Here is a 16,529-nt window from a genome sequence, read left to right as displayed (position 1 = left end):
TTTAGGTTAGATGGGCAGCATGATCGGCGCAGGTATGGTGGCCCGAAGGGCCTGTTCCTTCTCTGTACTCTTTGTTCTTTGCTCTTTGGGGGTGCTGCCGTTATGTTTGACAGCACTCACTTTAGGTACTTAGGGGTGCAGAATTGGACCCGGCTTCGTAAATTAAATTGTACTTGTCTGGTGAGTATGGTTAAGGATGATTTACATAGGTGGGAGTGCCTTCCTTTATCTTTGGCAGGCCAAGTTCAATCTGTGAAGATGAACATTCTGCAACGGTTTTTGGTTTTATTCGAATGTCTACCGGTTGTTTTTTAACAAAACGTTTTTGTTGGGGTGGAGATTGTGATCACGTCCTTCATTTGGGTGAGCAAGGTAGCCAGGATTCGGAAAATGGTCCTGCAGAGGGACCAGCAGTTGCCGAGCCTGATATGTTATTATTGGGCTGTGAATGCGGAGAAGGTGTTGGGCTGGTGCGGGCAGGATCCACTTTGGGTGAAAATGGAGTCAGGTTCATGTAGGAGGTCGGGGCTGCAGGCATTGGAGACGCCCTCACTTTTGTTCTCTCAAGGGAACTATTTGGGTAATCCGATGGTGGTCACCACATTGAAAAAAATGAAGACAATATCTGCAGCACTTTAAATTAGGAGCAGTGTCAAAGATTTGTGCTAACCACATGCTCAAGCCGGCAAGATTGGGTGCCAGGTTTAGAGGCTGGGAGGACAAGGGGGTGGAAGGACTAGAGGATTTGTTTTTGGAGGGCGGTTCACGAGTTTGGAGGAACACGGTAGCATGGTGGTTAGCATAAATGCTTCACAGCTCCAGGGTCCCAGGTTCAATTCCCGGCTGGGTCACTGTCTGTGCGGAGTCTGCACGTCCTCCCCGTGTGTGCGTGGGTTTCCTCCGGGTGCTCCGGTTTCCTCCCACAGTCCAAAGATGTGCGGGTTAGGTGGATTGGCCATGCTAAATTGCCCGTAGTGTCCTAAAAAGTAAGGTTAAGGGGGGGGGGGGTTGTTGGGTTACGGGTATAGGGTGGATACGTGGGTTTGAGTAGGGTGATCATTGCTCGGCACAACATCGAGGGCCGAGGGGCCTGTTCTGTGCTGTACTGTTCTATGTTCTAACTGTCAGAGAAGTGTGGGCTTTCACAGTTGCAAAGCTTTAAATATTTGCAGATTCGAGACTTTGCGTTGATGCTGAAAAGGGTTTCGTCCCTCACGGGAACGGAGGAGGGAGTACTTCTGGAATTTATAGGAGGATCTTGGTGGAGGATACTGCCGCCCTGGAGGGGATTAAGGTCATAAGGCGTGTAATTGAGGATTTCTACAAAAGATGGCAGCCATTTGCCCTGCACTTTAAAGAGCGAATCACCTTCAGCTGTTGCACTGTCAGTGTTTTTTGGGCTTGTCTTTCTTGCTTTGTACTTATCAAAAAATGTTTAATAAAAATATTTTTAGAAATAAGATTATTTTGGTGTCCTTCATTGCCTGGAGGTCAAATGGCTGGTGTACTGATAACAACCACCACTGCAGTGCATCATTGGAAACCCAACTTGGGAATAAAGAGCCCTCTGTTCACATTCAAGGGCTCTAAAAATAAACTAGAAAACATAGCAGTGCAAAGAGAAAGAGCAGCAGGAATGAGAGAGGAATGGACCATCGGACAGTGGTACAAAGGATCAGCAAGGTTAGAGAAGAAGAAGAAATGTCATTGAGAATATAACTGCCCATCAGCCAACATTCGCCTGAGGAAGGAGCAGTGTTCCGAAAGCTAGTGCTTGAAACAAACCTGTTGTAAGACTTCTTACTGTCATCAGTCAATAAGCTGATAAGCACAATACAAAGGTGAATCAATTCTAAGAATGACCCATAGGTCACAGAGCTAAACCACTGCTGAAAATGGTTTCTTCCAGCAGTGCTTTTGCACAAGTGATCAATGCACTGTGGAACGGCTTTGTTCACCAATGTGCAGAGGCAAGATGCAGGCTCCATTCTCCCCTTCTGCAATCTTCCTGATCTCCACTAAGTGGCTGTAGGGAAGCATCAAGCAGTGATCAATTCCACTCAGCCATTCATACCTCTGACTGCCCAGTCAAGAAAACACTACAAATCACAGAAACCTGATTGGTAAAACTTAGGCCACAAATGCAAACTCAGAAAAGGTAACTGAGCCTTTCCCTTGTGACGCCATTTGAACTGGAACTGAGGAACGGCCTGTTAATGGATTTGAATATCCAGTGTCATTTCATCGAATTTCATAGAATTTACAGTGCAGAAGGAGGCCATTCGGCCCATCGAGTCTGCACCGGCTCTTGGAAAGAGCACCCTACCCACGGTCAACGCCTCCACCCTACCCCCATAACCCAGTAACCCACCCAACACTAAGTACAATTTTGGACACTAAGGGCAATTTAGCATGGCCAATCCACCTAACCTGCACATCTTTGGACTGTGGGAGGAAACCGGAGCACCCGGAGGAAACCCACGCACACACGGGGAGGATGTGCAGACTCCACACAGAGTGACCCAAGCCGGAATTGAACCTGGGACCCTGGAACTGTGAAGCAATTGTGCTATCCACAATGCTACCGTGCTGCCCCTTGGGTTGCATCAGAAAGCTGTCTGATATTACTTCTGCTGCATAATAAATGCTTACCCTTGATGACTGTCCATTGTGTACTGCTTCTGTTGTGGGAAACCTAAAAAGAGAATCAACAGAAGCAATTAGATCCAGACTTTACAATTTCAGAACAATTTCAAAAAGCCTTGCATTTTTACAGGGCCTTTCACAAACTCAGTACATCCCAAGACACTTCATAGCCAGTAAAGCATCTTTCTGAAGTACAGTCATTATCTTACAAAGGCAACAATAATTTTGTTGTCACTAGGATTTTAGAACCAGCCTGTTAAATTACAATCTCTTGGTCTTTACCATCGTTAAGAAGCATTCTATCGAACTGATCTAATAATTACAGCATATGACAGCTTGTTAAATAGAAAAGATTACAGATTTCTCCAGAGAAGCTACCTCCAATGGTTACCAGGCCAATGTCATTGTGCTGCGGTAATAAAGCAGTCAGAGAAGATGTTGGGTTCAATCCCTAATCAGTGCTGAATAAATTGCTTTCAGCTGGATCCGTGGGAAGGCCTCTAAATTAATCTGAGCATTCATGAAGTGGGGAGGCGCATAGAGAGGAAAGGAAATCAGCCAGGTAGTCTGTATGGGCAGGATAGGACTCAGATATGCTACCCTCCCACATTTAGATAACCGACTCATACTCATTATTGGGCTCCCTGACTTGGGTGCGGCACTAGACAACTGTTGGCCGGTGGCAAAGGAAAGGGAAATTGGAAAAAGAACATATTCCCAATAAAGTATTTTAATATAGTAGCTTCATTTCCATCACATACGTTCGCTCACATGCAGAATCATTATTATCAATCAAATTCCAGTCACACAGAGTGTTGGCATATCACTGCACTGTGCAGACTGTAATTCGCTAAATCAATATTTCCAGTCCCTGGGTATATAGTTAGAGGCACTAAAATTCTAATTTTCATGTTAAATTTCTCCCTGGCCATCCCGCCCACCCCTAACCTCTTCCAGTCCCACATCTTCTGCAAATTCTACATTCTTCCAACACTGGCCTCTTAAAATCTACCATTGTATTCATCCTACATTGGTGGCTGTACTTTCAGCAATGAAGGCTCCAAGCTCAGAATTCATTATATAAACAACGCCAACTCTTTCTCTTCACCTTTAAGGCGCTTCTTTGGCCATGATTTTAATCACCTGTGTTAATATCTCCATTGGCTAGGTATCGCCTTTGTCTGATTATGGCTCTGCGAAGCACCTTGGGATATCTTCCTGTGGTCAAGGTGCTACATCAATGCAAAGTGGTTACACAGCAAGAACAACAATAAGAAGAGGTTGGTATGTCTCCAGCAAAACACTTTGGAGAGCTCTCCAAACAACTCGGCTGGTTAAAGCAATAAATAGTTGAGCTGTTAAAGGGGAGCCTGCAGACATGCTGTACTTGGATTTCCAGGCAGCAATGAATAAGGTGCTACACATCTCAGGATATTGAGAAAATAAAAGCTCATGGTGTAGCATGGATAGAAGATTGGCCAACTGGCAGAAAACAGAGAGGATGCAGGAATGGGTCTTTCTCTGATTGGCAGAATGTAACAACTGAGTCCTGCAGGGGTCAGCTTTTTACAATTTAGACTGTGATTTGATTGGCTAATAAGGAATCTGTGAAAATTTCAAAAAACATTTTAAAATTTACATTTTGCATTTTACATTTACAGTAGAAATCTAGTATTAGGAAGCATATTGATAGCTGTAACTTATTTTAATTTAATAAGTATTTATTTTTAAATTAATTCATTAATTAGTTCTAGAAATGGCAGTTAGAGGGGCAAAGTGCTTCACTTGTGAGACGTGGGAGGTCCGTGAAGCTTTCAGCATTCCAGACAACTACATCTGCAGGACATGCACCCAATTACAACTCCTCACAGACCATTTGGATTGGTTGGAGCAGCAGTTGGATACACTCAGGAGCATGCAGGCGGTGGGAAACGCCATAGACAGGAGTTATAGAGACATTGGCCGCAATTCTCCGCAACCACGATGGGTGGGAGAATAGCGGGAGGTCCGCTCCCACACCTCCCGCTATTCTCCCACCCCCGCCAAAATGGCGTGTCCGGTTTTCCGAAATGCCACTCGGAGAAACGCGGGCCACCGTTTTTCACGGCGGCCCGCGATTCTCCGACCCGGATGGGCCGAGCGGCCTGCCGTTCCCGACCGGTTCACGACGGCGGCAACCGCACCTGGTCGCTGCCGTCGTGAACATGGCCGCCAGGTAAGTGTGGGGTCCACACTTTGAGCTGTCCAACCCGCGCATGCGTGGCTGACGTCATTAGGCTCAGCCGCGGCGTCATTCTTGGCGTGCTGGGCCTTGAAGCCAGGGACAAGGCCCGGCCGCCGAGTTTCCGGTACGGCCCGCCTATCCCCCCCGGGTAGGGGAGAATAGGGGGCCGGGAGAGGCTTCTGATGCCGTTGTGAACCTCACCAGGTTTCACGACGGCGTCGGGCCTTGCGGAGAATTCCGCCCATGGTGTTTACACCCAAGGTGTAGGAAGATAGAGGGGCAACCGCTAGGAGCAGGCAGTCAGTGCAGGAATCCGCTGTGGCTGCCCCCTCTCTAACAAGTATATGCTTTTGGTTACTGTTGGGGGGGTGGGAAGGTTATCAGGGGAAACCAGCAGCAGTAGCCAGAGTAATGGCACCACGGCTGGCTCTGTTGTTAGCAGGGATTAATTTTCTATTAACAAGGTAGTACCATCAACCCAAAAAGACATTCTGCCTACCACAAAATTGAGAAATGGTACATATGAGTTTCAATGCCGGTGCGATGACAGGTACATCCCAGCGATTGGCTGATTCAATCAAACAGTATGTTCCTTTGGATGTTCGTAATAGGGAGAGTACAATCTGTACTCAACCATGCTTGTAACAGAACAGTTGGATATGATTCAACGATTAGGTAACACTTGCTGAACAATCCTGAATACGCCAACAGCTACACTTACAACCAATTTAAGGTAATCAGTCAAGCTCAAGATGTGACTCAGTTACGCTTGCTCGAAGCGACATATGTTCACACATAGAGATCTGTTCTCTGCAAACAAAATAAATATGTTCAAGCCTTGTGCCTTTTTTGAATGACCTAGAAGCTGGGTCAGGCTATAGTTCCCCATTGCTTTTTCCATGTCAAGGCCTCAGCCAATCAATCAGCTCCCATTTCTTCTGTAGTATACAATTGTTGTGATAGTTTGAAATTTTGCATTCATGCAACTGTCCTGCTAAGAGCAAAACAAAAAGCTTCAGAAACATAACTCCTTTTCCTTAAATAATCTAGTAAGAAGTCTTACAACACCAGCAACATCAGCAATAATTTAGTCAGTCCCAGTCCCTACTTACACCACCACATCCCCACTTGATCCCCTTTGCACTGCAGGTTTATTTACTTCAAGTGCCCATCCAATTTCATTTTAAAATCACTGATTGTTTCTTCTTCCACCATCATCATAACGAATTCCAGGACAATACCCCTCGCTCTATAAAAAAGGTTCTTCCTCACATTTGCCCTACAGCTCTTGCCCAAAATCTGAAATTTGTGTCCTTGAAATGGTGCTATATCATGTTGATTTTACTAACTCAATGCACTCTACTGAAACCTAAGACTCCAGAGTCAAACACCAATCCTCAGCTAACCTTGGAACAGCACAGTTGTGCCCAAGAGAAAATGACATTGTATTAGAGAATCCATAGCACAGAAACAGGCCATTCTACCTACCCAACATGTCTATGTCAGTGTTTATACCTCCCACTCCTCTGCATTTAACCCTCTCACTGTATGCTTCTACTCTTTCGTCCTTGTATGTTTATCCAACTTTGCTTTGATGCTTTTCTCCTCAGCTACTCACTGTGCCAGCAGGTTTCACATTCAACTACTCTCTGGTTAAAGAGGTTTATCCAGAATTCTGTACCACAAAAACATACAGGTCTCTGTTCCCAAACTCTCTTAAGAATTGTACCCTTTATTTTATATTGTCTCTCCACATTCCTACCAAAAGGCAATTCTCCACATTGAACTTTGTCTGCCGCCTATCTGTCCACTCCACCAATTTGTCTTTGTCCTTTAGAAGTTATGCACTGTCCTTCTCATAGTTTACAATGCTTCCAAGGTTTGTATCATCCGCAAACTTTGAAATTGTCTCCAGAACACTATGATCTAGCTCATTAATATATATCAGGAAAAGCAACGGTTCCATTCTGCTTCTCCAATCATAATCATGAGTTTACATGACGTATCTTATAGAAATAGAAGACCTTTAAATATTCAAATATATTAAGTCTACTCCATTACCCTTATCTACCTTTCATTATTTCTTCAAAATTTTTAGTAGGGTGGGACAAATGTGACCTTTCCTTTCGAAGTCCACGCTGACTACTCTCCAGTGTGTACTCAGTTTCTAAGTAATTAGAAAAATAGGTGAACATTTTGGATGAGATATTTTTAGATCTGAGCTCCACCCAAAGCACTAACACTTTGAAAGTTGACAGACCTGCTAGCAAATTCTTTTGTTTTCCAGCATGCAGGATTTTGTTAAATTTCTGAAAGACCTGTAATCAGTATATTTATTAATGTAATTCAACAAAACTGGTGCTCAATAAATTATTCAAATTCAGCTGAACAGAACTCGGGCGGCATTCTCCCCTACCCGGTGTGACGGAGGGTCCCGGATTAGGGGAGTGGCGCCAACCACTCAGGGGTCGCGCCTCCCCAAAGGTGGGGGCTTCTCCCCACCTTTGGGGACCAGCCCCGCGCCGGAGCGGTTGCCACCTGAAGACCGGCGCAAAAAACCGGCGTCCCCAGCAGCGGGGCTGGCCGAAAGGCTTTCGCCGGTCCGCGCATGCGCCGGCAGTGACGTCAGGCGGCAGCTGGCCACTGACGTCACTGCCGGCGCATGCGCGATGTGGGGTTCTCTTCCGCGTCCTCCATGGTGGAGGCCGTGGCGGACGCGGAAGAAACTAGTGCAGCCAGGGCACTGGCCCGGACTCTGAGGGGGGGGGCCCCGATCGCGGGCCAGGCCTCCGTGGGGGCACCCCCCCCCCCCCCGGGGTTCGATCGCCCCCCGCCCCCCCAGGACCTGCTCACGCCGCTTAGCCCGCCGTTCCAGAGGTGGTTTAAACCTCGGCGGCGGGAGAGGCCTCCCAGCGGCGGGACTTCGGCCCATCCGGGCCGGAGAATTGCCGCAGGGGCCTCTCCGATCGGAGTGGCGAGATTCCTGCCCCCGCCACTTCCCGGGTGGCGGAGAATCTCTGCCACAGTGGGGGCGGGATTTTAGGCGCCCCCAGGTGATTCTCCGACCCTGCTGGGGGTCGGAGAATTTCGCCCCAGATCTGTTCTCCGCCCATGGGCTGATTAGAGCAGAGATATGTAAGCTCAACAGTGGTATGTGCGGGAGCAGAGTAATCACAATTAACCCAACACAGTCACCACCAGTGAAAGATCTGTACCCACCATTATTGTATCTCATTGCTGTCACAGATCTGTACTCACCGGTACTGTAACCTGTGCTCTATGGTGACTGGCCTGTCTCTGTTAATACTACATTCATCCGTTTGACAATTGAGGAAGATAATTTATATCAGTGATAAATTAGAAACTAAAAGTAAATCAAGAGGAGGAACGTCTTGGAAATAAAATAAGTAACAATATTGTGACAGCGAACATAATTGGACGTTAGATAGTTAAATCTCCAGGTCAAGATAGCTTTCACTGCAGGATATTAAAAGAAGTGGGTAAGGAAATTTCAGGAGTGTGCGTCATAATCTTTCAACGTTTTCTTGATTCACAAATTGTGCCATTACAATGGAATTTTGCTAATACCATTTCATTACGTTGTGCACTCCCCTCCGAGTCACAAAGTTCAAGGTTCCATTCCAAAGCTTTAGCACAAAGATTAATTCGGGCACTCCAGTGCATGACTGAAGGAGTACTCGTTTGGAAGTGCTGTCTTTAAAAGTGCTGAGACATTAAAATTAAACCCCCATCTGCCTTCTTGGCTGGATATAAAAGATCCCATGGCACTATTTCAAAGAGCAGGGGAATTACCCCGTTTCCTGGCCAATATTTATCCCTCAATCAACATCACAATAAACAAATAATCCGGTTATTATCTCATTGCTGTTTGTGGGGTTTGCTGCACACATGTTGCCTGCTGTGTTTCCTACATGACAATCGTGGCTTCAAAAGTATTTAATTGGCTTAAAGTGCATTGGAACAGGGCAGCACAGTGGTGCAGTGGTTAGCACTGCTGCCTCATGGCGCTGAGGACCCATGTTCAATCCTGACCCCGGGTCACTGTTCATGTAGAGTTTGCACATTCTCCCGTGTCCAAGTGGGTCTCACACCCACAACCCAAAGATGTGCAGGTTGGTAGATTGGCCACACTAAATTGCCTCTTAATTGAGAAAAAAATAATTGGGTACTCTTAAAACATATTTTTTTTAAGTGCATTGGAACATCCGGTGGTCATGAAAAATGCTATGTAAATACAAGTCTCCTTTTAGGGGTGGAGAGTGAAACAGATGACCAGAGGACTGTCAACTGTAAAGTGAGTTATGAAGAAGCTAATTGAATCGGTCATTAGGGATAGAGAGACAAAGCATTTACACAAATATGAGTTGATTGGAGAAAGCCAACAAAGCTTTGTCAAGTGTAAGCTTTGTCTGATTGATCTAGCTGACTTTTTTGAGGTCACCAATAAGATAAGTAATAAGTGTGGACTTCCAGAAGGCATTCACTAATTATTAACAAATATGAGAGGACACGAGAGTGGAAATAACAATATGATTTTGATTGGAATTTGATTGGGAGACAGTGAGAATTCAGGATTGGAGGTACATGACCAATGATTTTCACAGGCATCTTCTCATCTTATTAATTGGGCGGGAAAGAGGGCTTTAAGCTGAATAGTAGGGTCGAGGGATCAAGTAAGGCAAAAGAGGCCAAGGTAACACAGCAGGGTAGCAATAAGAGAAATTATAATCGTGGTGCAGTCGCACAGTGGTTAGCACTGTTGCTTCACAGCGCCAAGAACCCAGGTTCGATTCCCACTTGGGTCGCTGCCTGGACAGAGTCTGTATGTTCTTCCTGTGTCTGCATGGGTTTCGTCCGGATGCTCCAGACAAGTTTCCTCCCACAAGTCCCGAAAGACATGCTGTTAGGCGAATCGGACTTTCTGAATTTTCCCTCTGTGTACCCGAGCAGGCACCGGGGTGTGGCGACTAGGGATTTTCACAGTAACTTCATTGCAGTGTTAATATAAGCCTACTTGTAACAATAATAGATTATTATTACTCAGAGCATGACAGGAAAGGACAGAGATTGCAAAAGTGGTAAAGACAGAACTGAAGGCTCTGAACCTGAATGCACACAGCATTCACAACAAAATGGATGAACTGACAGCTTAAAATAGAAATAAATATGTATGATCAGATAGCCACTCCAGAGACATGGCTGCAAGTTGGCAAAGACTGGGAATTGAATACTCATGGCTACATTACAGAAGGACAGGAAACTAGGAAAAAGTGGAGGATTGACCCTGTTAATTAAGGATTACATTTGTACATTAGAGGGGGGTAACTTTAGTTCTAAAGATCAACACACAGAATCAATTTGGGTAGAAGTAAAAAAATCAATGGAGGTATAAAGTGACTTGCTGGAGTAGTTTATAGGTCCCCTTACAGTAACCACACTGCAGGACAAGGTATACTGGAAGAAATAATGAAGGCTTTAGAAAAGGGTAGAGCAAAAATCATGTCCTGGAGTTAACCAGCGAGGGGAGGCAGCAATTGCTGGACGAGTAATCCAGAGATCCAGGGTAAAACTCTGGGGACTACGCTCTGGGGCAGATGGTGAATTTAAATTCAATAAAACAACCGGAATTAAAAAGTCTAATGATGACCATGAAACCACTGTCGATTGTTGTAAATACCCATTTGGTTCACTGATGTCCCATAGGGAAGGAAACATGCCATCCTTATTTGGTCTGGCCCTACATGTGACTCCAGACCTACAACAATGTGGTTGACTCTGAAATGGCCTAGCAAGCCACTCTCAAAAGCAACTAGGAATGGGCAGAAATGCTGGCCCAGCGAGTGACACTCACATCACGTAAATGAATAAAAAAGGCTATTCTACATCTGGTAATGTGCAATGAGACAGGGTTAATAATCTTTTTAATAGAAATTTAAAGTACCCAATACGTTTTTTTCCAATTAAGGGGCAAAATAGCTTGGCCAAACCACCTACCCTGCACATCTGTGGGTTGTGAGGGTGAATCCCATGCAGACACGGGGAGAATGTATAAATTCCAAACGGGGACAGTGACCAGGGGCCGGGATGGAATCCCGATCCTCGGCACTGCGTGGCAGCAGTACTGTGCCATCGTGACACCCTGAGGCAGGAGTAATTGATTACTTCAAAATATAAAAAAACAATAAATAATAAAAGAATAATAAGGGAAGGGCAGCACGGTGGCCTAGTGGTTAGCACAACCGCCTCACGGCGCTGAGGTCCCAGGTTCGATCCTGACCCTGGGTCACTGTCCGTGTGGAGTTTGCACATTCTCCCCGTGTTTGCGTGGGTTTCGCCCTCACAACCCAAAAATGTGCAGAGTAGGTGGATTGGCCACGCTAAATTGCCCCTTAATTGGAAAAAATAATTGGCTAATCTAAATTTTAAAAAAGAAAAAAAAAAGAATAATAAGGGAGAAATTACAGGTACGAGAAAGCTAGCTAAAAACAGACAATAAGAATTTCTACAAGTGTTCATAAAGAAAAAGTGTGATTAAAGTGAGCGTTGGTCCTCTTGAGAATGTCTTTTGTTTTAATTCAATCAGGGATGTGGGTGTCACTGACTATGCTAGCATTTATAGCCCATCTCTAATTGCCCTCGAGAAGGTGGTAGTGAACCGCCTTCCTGAACCGCTTCAGTGGTAGCACATTGGTTAGCACAGTTGCTTCACTGTTCCAGGGTCCCAGGTTCGATTCCCGGCTTGGGTCACTGTCTGTGCGGAGTCTGCACATCCTCCCCGTGTGTGCGTGGGTTTCCTCCGGGTGCTCCGGTTTCCTCCCACAGTCCAAAGATGTGCAGGTTAGGTGGATTGGCCATGCGAAATTGCCCCTTAGTGTCCAAAAAAAGGTTGGGTGGGGTTGCTGGGTTTAAGGGGATAGGGTTGGGGCTTGGGTAGAGTGCTCTTTCCAAGGTCCAGTGCAGACTCAATGGGTCGAATGGCCTCCTTCTGCACTGTAAATTCTATGATTCTATGTGATGTAGGTTCACACATAGTGCTGTTAGGGAGGGAGTTCCAGGACTTTGACCCAGTGACAGTGAAGAAACATGTTACAGAGTCAGGATGGTGAGTGGTTTGGGGAGTGGTTTGGAGGGGAACCTCTCGGCAGTGGTGTTCCCATGTATCTGCTGCCTCTGTCCTTCTCGATGGTAGTGGTCTTGGGTTTGGAAGGTGCTGTTTCAGAAGCCTTGGTGAATTCCTGAATGCATCTTGTAGAAGGTACACACTGATGCCACTGTGCATCAGTGGTGGAGGGTGTGAATGTTTGTGGAAGAGGTGCCAATCAAGCTGGCTGCTTTGTCCTGGATGGTGTCAAGCTTCTTGAGTGTCATTCAAGCTGCACTCATCCAGGCAAGTGGAGCCTATTCCGTCACACTCCTGACTTGTGCCGTGTAGATTGCAGAAAGGCTTTGGGTAGTCAGGAGATGAGTTATTCACCACAGGATTCCGAACCTTTGACCTGTTTTTGTAGGCACTGTATTTTTATGGCTAGTCAAGTTCAGTTTCTGATCAATGGTAACCCCAGAATGTTGAGTCTGGGGAATTAATAATGGAAAATAAGAAAATGGCGGATGAATTGATCAGATGTTTTCCTGTCAATCATCAATACGGAGGATACAAATAGCATCCCAGAAATAATTGTGATTCAAAAGGTGCAAGGAGAGAGGAACTTAAAATAATCATCATGAAAAGGGGGAGAATAAAATCATAGATATCATAGAATTTACAGTGCAGAAGGAGGCCATTCAGCCCATCGAGTCTGCACCGGCTCTTTTTTTTTTGAAAGAGCACCCTAGCCAACACCACACCTCCACCTTATCCCCATAACCCAGTAACCCCACCCAACACTAAGGGCAATTTTGGACACTAAGGGCAATTTATCATGGCCAATCCACCTAACCTGCACATCTTTGGACTGTGTGAGGAAACCGGAGCACCCAGAGGAAACCCATGCGCACAAGGGAGAACGTGCAGACTCCGCACAGACAGTGACCCAAGCCAGGAATCGAACCTGGGACCCTGGAGCTGTGAAGCAATTGTGCTAACCACTGTGCTATCGTGCTGTCCACGTCCCCAGGTACTGATGGACTTCATCCTCGGGTCTTAAAAGAAGTGGCGACAGAGGTAGTAGGTGACTCGGCTGTAATTTTCCAAAATTCCCTAGACTCTGAAAAGTCCCATCAGATTGGAAAATAACGAACACAACTTAACATCTGTGGGCAGCATGGTGGCGCAGTAGTTAGCACTGCTGCCTCACGGCACCGAAGTCCCAGGTTCGATCCCGTCATCTGGGTCACTGTCCATGTGGAGTTTCCACGTTCTCCCGTGTTTGCCTGGGTCTCACCCCCACAACCCAAAAGATATGCAGCATAGGTGGATTAGCCACGCTAAATTGCCCTTCATTGGAAAAATAATTTACTCTAAATTTTTTTTTTTAAAACGTAACATCTGTCTTGGGAAAATGCTGTAATCTATTATTAAAGAAGGTTTTGTGAAGCACTTAGAAAATTTCAATGCAAAAAAGCAGAGTCAACATGGTTTTGCAAAAGGGAAATCATCTTTGACTAATTTATTGGAGTTCTTTGAGAAAAGTAGCAAGTAATGTGAATAAAGGGGAACCTGTGGATGAAGCACACTTTGATTTCCAGAAGGCTCTGTTCTGCTTATTTGACAAGGTGCCACATCAAATGTTACTGCACAAAATAAGAACTCGTGGTGTACCATGTACTATATTAGCATAGATAGAGAATTGAACTAACAGGAAACAGTGTATAGGCTTAAATGGGTCATTTTCAGGTTGATAGGACATAACGTCTGGACTGCCACAAGTATCAGTGCTTGGGCCTCCACTCTTTATAATTTATATCAATAACTTGGATGATGAAACCAAATGTAACGTTGCTAAATTTGCAGATGACACAAAGGTATGTAGGAAAATAACTTGCAATGGGGATAAAAGGAGTCTGTAAAGGGCCTGGGTGGGTTAAGTGAGCAGGAAAAAAAACTGGCAGATGGAGTATGATGAAGGAAAATGTAGATTTGTCCACTTTGGCAGATAGAATAGAAAAGAGAGAGAGATTGCATAACTCAGAGGTACAAAAGGATTTGGGTGTGCCGGTACATGAATCATAAAAAGTTAGTATGCAGCTACAACAAGTGATTAGGAAGGAAATGGAATGTTGTTGTTTATTATAAGGGGAGAAGAATATAAGAGTAGGGGTGTCTTGCTACAGTTGTACAGGACATATGTCAGATCACATCTGGAGTGCTGTGAAAAGTTTAGGCCTTCTTATTTAAGAGAGAGCATAGCCACATTAGATGCAGTTCAGAGAAAGTTTACATGTCTGATTCCTGGCATTGGGAGGGTGGAGGATGTTGTCTTACAGATAATTTTCACAGTAACTTCATTGCAGTGTTAATGTAAGCCTATTTGTGACACTAATAAAGATTATTATTAAGACTTGGCATGTATTCACTGGAGTTCGGAAGAATGAGAGATGATCTTATTGAAACATCAAAGATTCGGAGGGGACTTGACTGGGACTGAAAGGATATTTTTCCCCTAGTGAGAGAAACTAGAACTAGGGCATTAATTGAAGATGGAGGTAACAGAAATTATTTTCTTTCAGAGGGCCATAGACTGTGAAACTCTCTGTCCCAGAGAAAGGTGGAAAAAGGGTCTTGAATATTTTTAAGAACTTAAGAAATGGAAAGCCATTCAGCCGTTTGAACTCATTCTACCATTGAATGAGATCATGGCTGAGCTTCTACTATAATACCATTTTCCTGCACTGTCCCCATATCTCTATTAATTTCAGTCTTGAACATGCTCAATGACTGAGCCTCCAAAACCCTTTGGGGTAAAGTATTCCAAAAATTAAACACCCTCCGAGTGACAAAATCTTCCTCAATCCAGTCCTAAATGAGATGCCCTTTATTGTGGGACTGTCCCTCTAAGGCAGAGGTAGATAGATTCTTGACTAACAGGGGAGTCAAAGGTTATTGGGGTAGGTGGAATGTGGAGTCGGGGCCACAAAGGCCAAAATCAGATCAGCCATGATCTTATCAAATGGCAAAGCAGGCTCGACAGCCAAATGGCCTACTCCAGATCCTAATGTGTATATTCATACATAACTTAGGTGAAGGAACAGTGAGTTTCATGTATACAAATTTCACCAAGAGGGACATTAAATAGCGCAAATGGAGCCAGGAAAAATAAAGCTGAGCATTTCTTATATGGCACGAAAGAACGGACTGCGGAGGTGAGAAGAGGTTTGGGAGTTCAAATAAATAAATCACTAAAATCTAGTTTTCAGCATCAAAACAAAAAACAATCATAGAATCCCTACAGTGTAGAAGGAGTCTGCACCAACCCTGTGAAAGAGCACCCTACCCAGAACCCCCCCACCATCCCTATAACCCACCTAACGTTTTGGACACCAAGGGACAATTTAGAACGGCCAATCCACCTAACCTGCACATCTTTGGACTGTGGGAGGAAACCGGAGCACCTGGAGGAAACCTTCTCAGACATTGGATGGCGAGAAACGGGCACGGGGACGACCGATTCTGACCCCCACAGGGGGCCAGCACGGCGCTGGAGCGGTTCATGCCACTTCAGCCTCCTTTCCCGGCGCCAAATGGGCATCACGCCAACCCGCGCATGCGCAGGTGTGCCGTGCCAACCTGCGCATGCGCGGGGGACTTCTTCAGCGTCCCGGCTCCGACTCTACATGGCAATATGGCGTCGGTGTTCAGGGGCCGGCTGCGCAAGAAAGTAGGCCCGGGGTGGGGGGGGATCGGTAGGCACCGATCGCGGGCCAGATCCCATCGGAGCCCCTCCAGTGAAGGATCGCTTTTTCCCGCCCCATAGGCTGCCCTCAACCCTTCGCGCAGAGTTCCCACTGGCAGCGACCAGGGGTGAACGCCACCGGTGGGACTCTGTCGTATCTGCACGGCCACGTGGCCCATCCGGGCTGGAGAATCAGCGATCCCGCCGATTCCAGCGACCCACGGCCGGTGCCGCGTCAAAAGCGCCGTGCAAATGGCGCCGATACTCGGCACCTCGGAGAATCGCGCGCTGGCGTCGGAGCGTCGTGGCGCAGTGATTCACCGACCCAGCGCAAACTTCACACAGTAACCCAAGGCCAGATTGAACCCGGGTTCCTGGCACTGTGAGGCAGCAGTGCTAACCGCTGTGCCACCCAAATCAAAAGACTTATGAAATGTTGGCCTTTATCTCAAGGAGGCTGGAGTACCAAGGGGAGGAAATTATTCTTTAATTGTACAGAGTTTTGATCAGGTCACATCTGAAATATTGTGTTCAGTTCCAGGCACCACACCTCAGGAAGGATATACCAGCCTGTAGATAGATTCACCAGAGTGATACCAGAGCTTAGAGGGTTAAATTGTGGGATTTGTTGCATGAACTATTCCTTTGAGTACATGAGGTTGAATGGTGAACTGTTCTCTAGTATTTTAAAAGGATTTGATAGGGTGGATATGCAGAAACTATTTCCACTGATGGGGGGATCAAGCTCAAGAGGACACAAAACTAAAAATTAGAGCCAGGATAGTCAGAAGCCAAACCAGAAGGTAGTA

General features: G+C 45.7%; 1 protein-coding gene across 4 annotated transcripts in view; it reads right to left on the bottom strand.

Annotated features, from left to right (window-relative positions):
• The window catches only part of ical1 (islet cell autoantigen 1-like), a 185,919-nt gene that overhangs the window by 163,894 nt on the left and 5,496 nt on the right, over positions 1 to 16,529 (bottom strand). For all 4 annotated transcript variants that reach the window (XM_038786907.1, XM_038786891.1, XM_038786882.1 and 1 more), the window contains exon 2: positions 2,653 to 2,695. In XM_038786907.1, coding sequence (XP_038642835.1) covers positions 2,653 to 2,669 — 17 coding nt within the window. In that variant the 5' untranslated portion in view covers positions 2,670 to 2,695. The remainder of the gene's footprint in view (positions 1 to 2,652; positions 2,696 to 16,529) is intronic.

Source organism: Scyliorhinus canicula, chromosome 2 (genome assembly GCF_902713615.1).
Source record: "Scyliorhinus canicula chromosome 2, sScyCan1.1, whole genome shotgun sequence".
Taxonomy (NCBI): Eukaryota; Metazoa; Chordata; class Chondrichthyes; order Carcharhiniformes; family Scyliorhinidae; genus Scyliorhinus; species Scyliorhinus canicula.
This window is presented reverse-complemented; position numbering and strand designations above follow the sequence as displayed.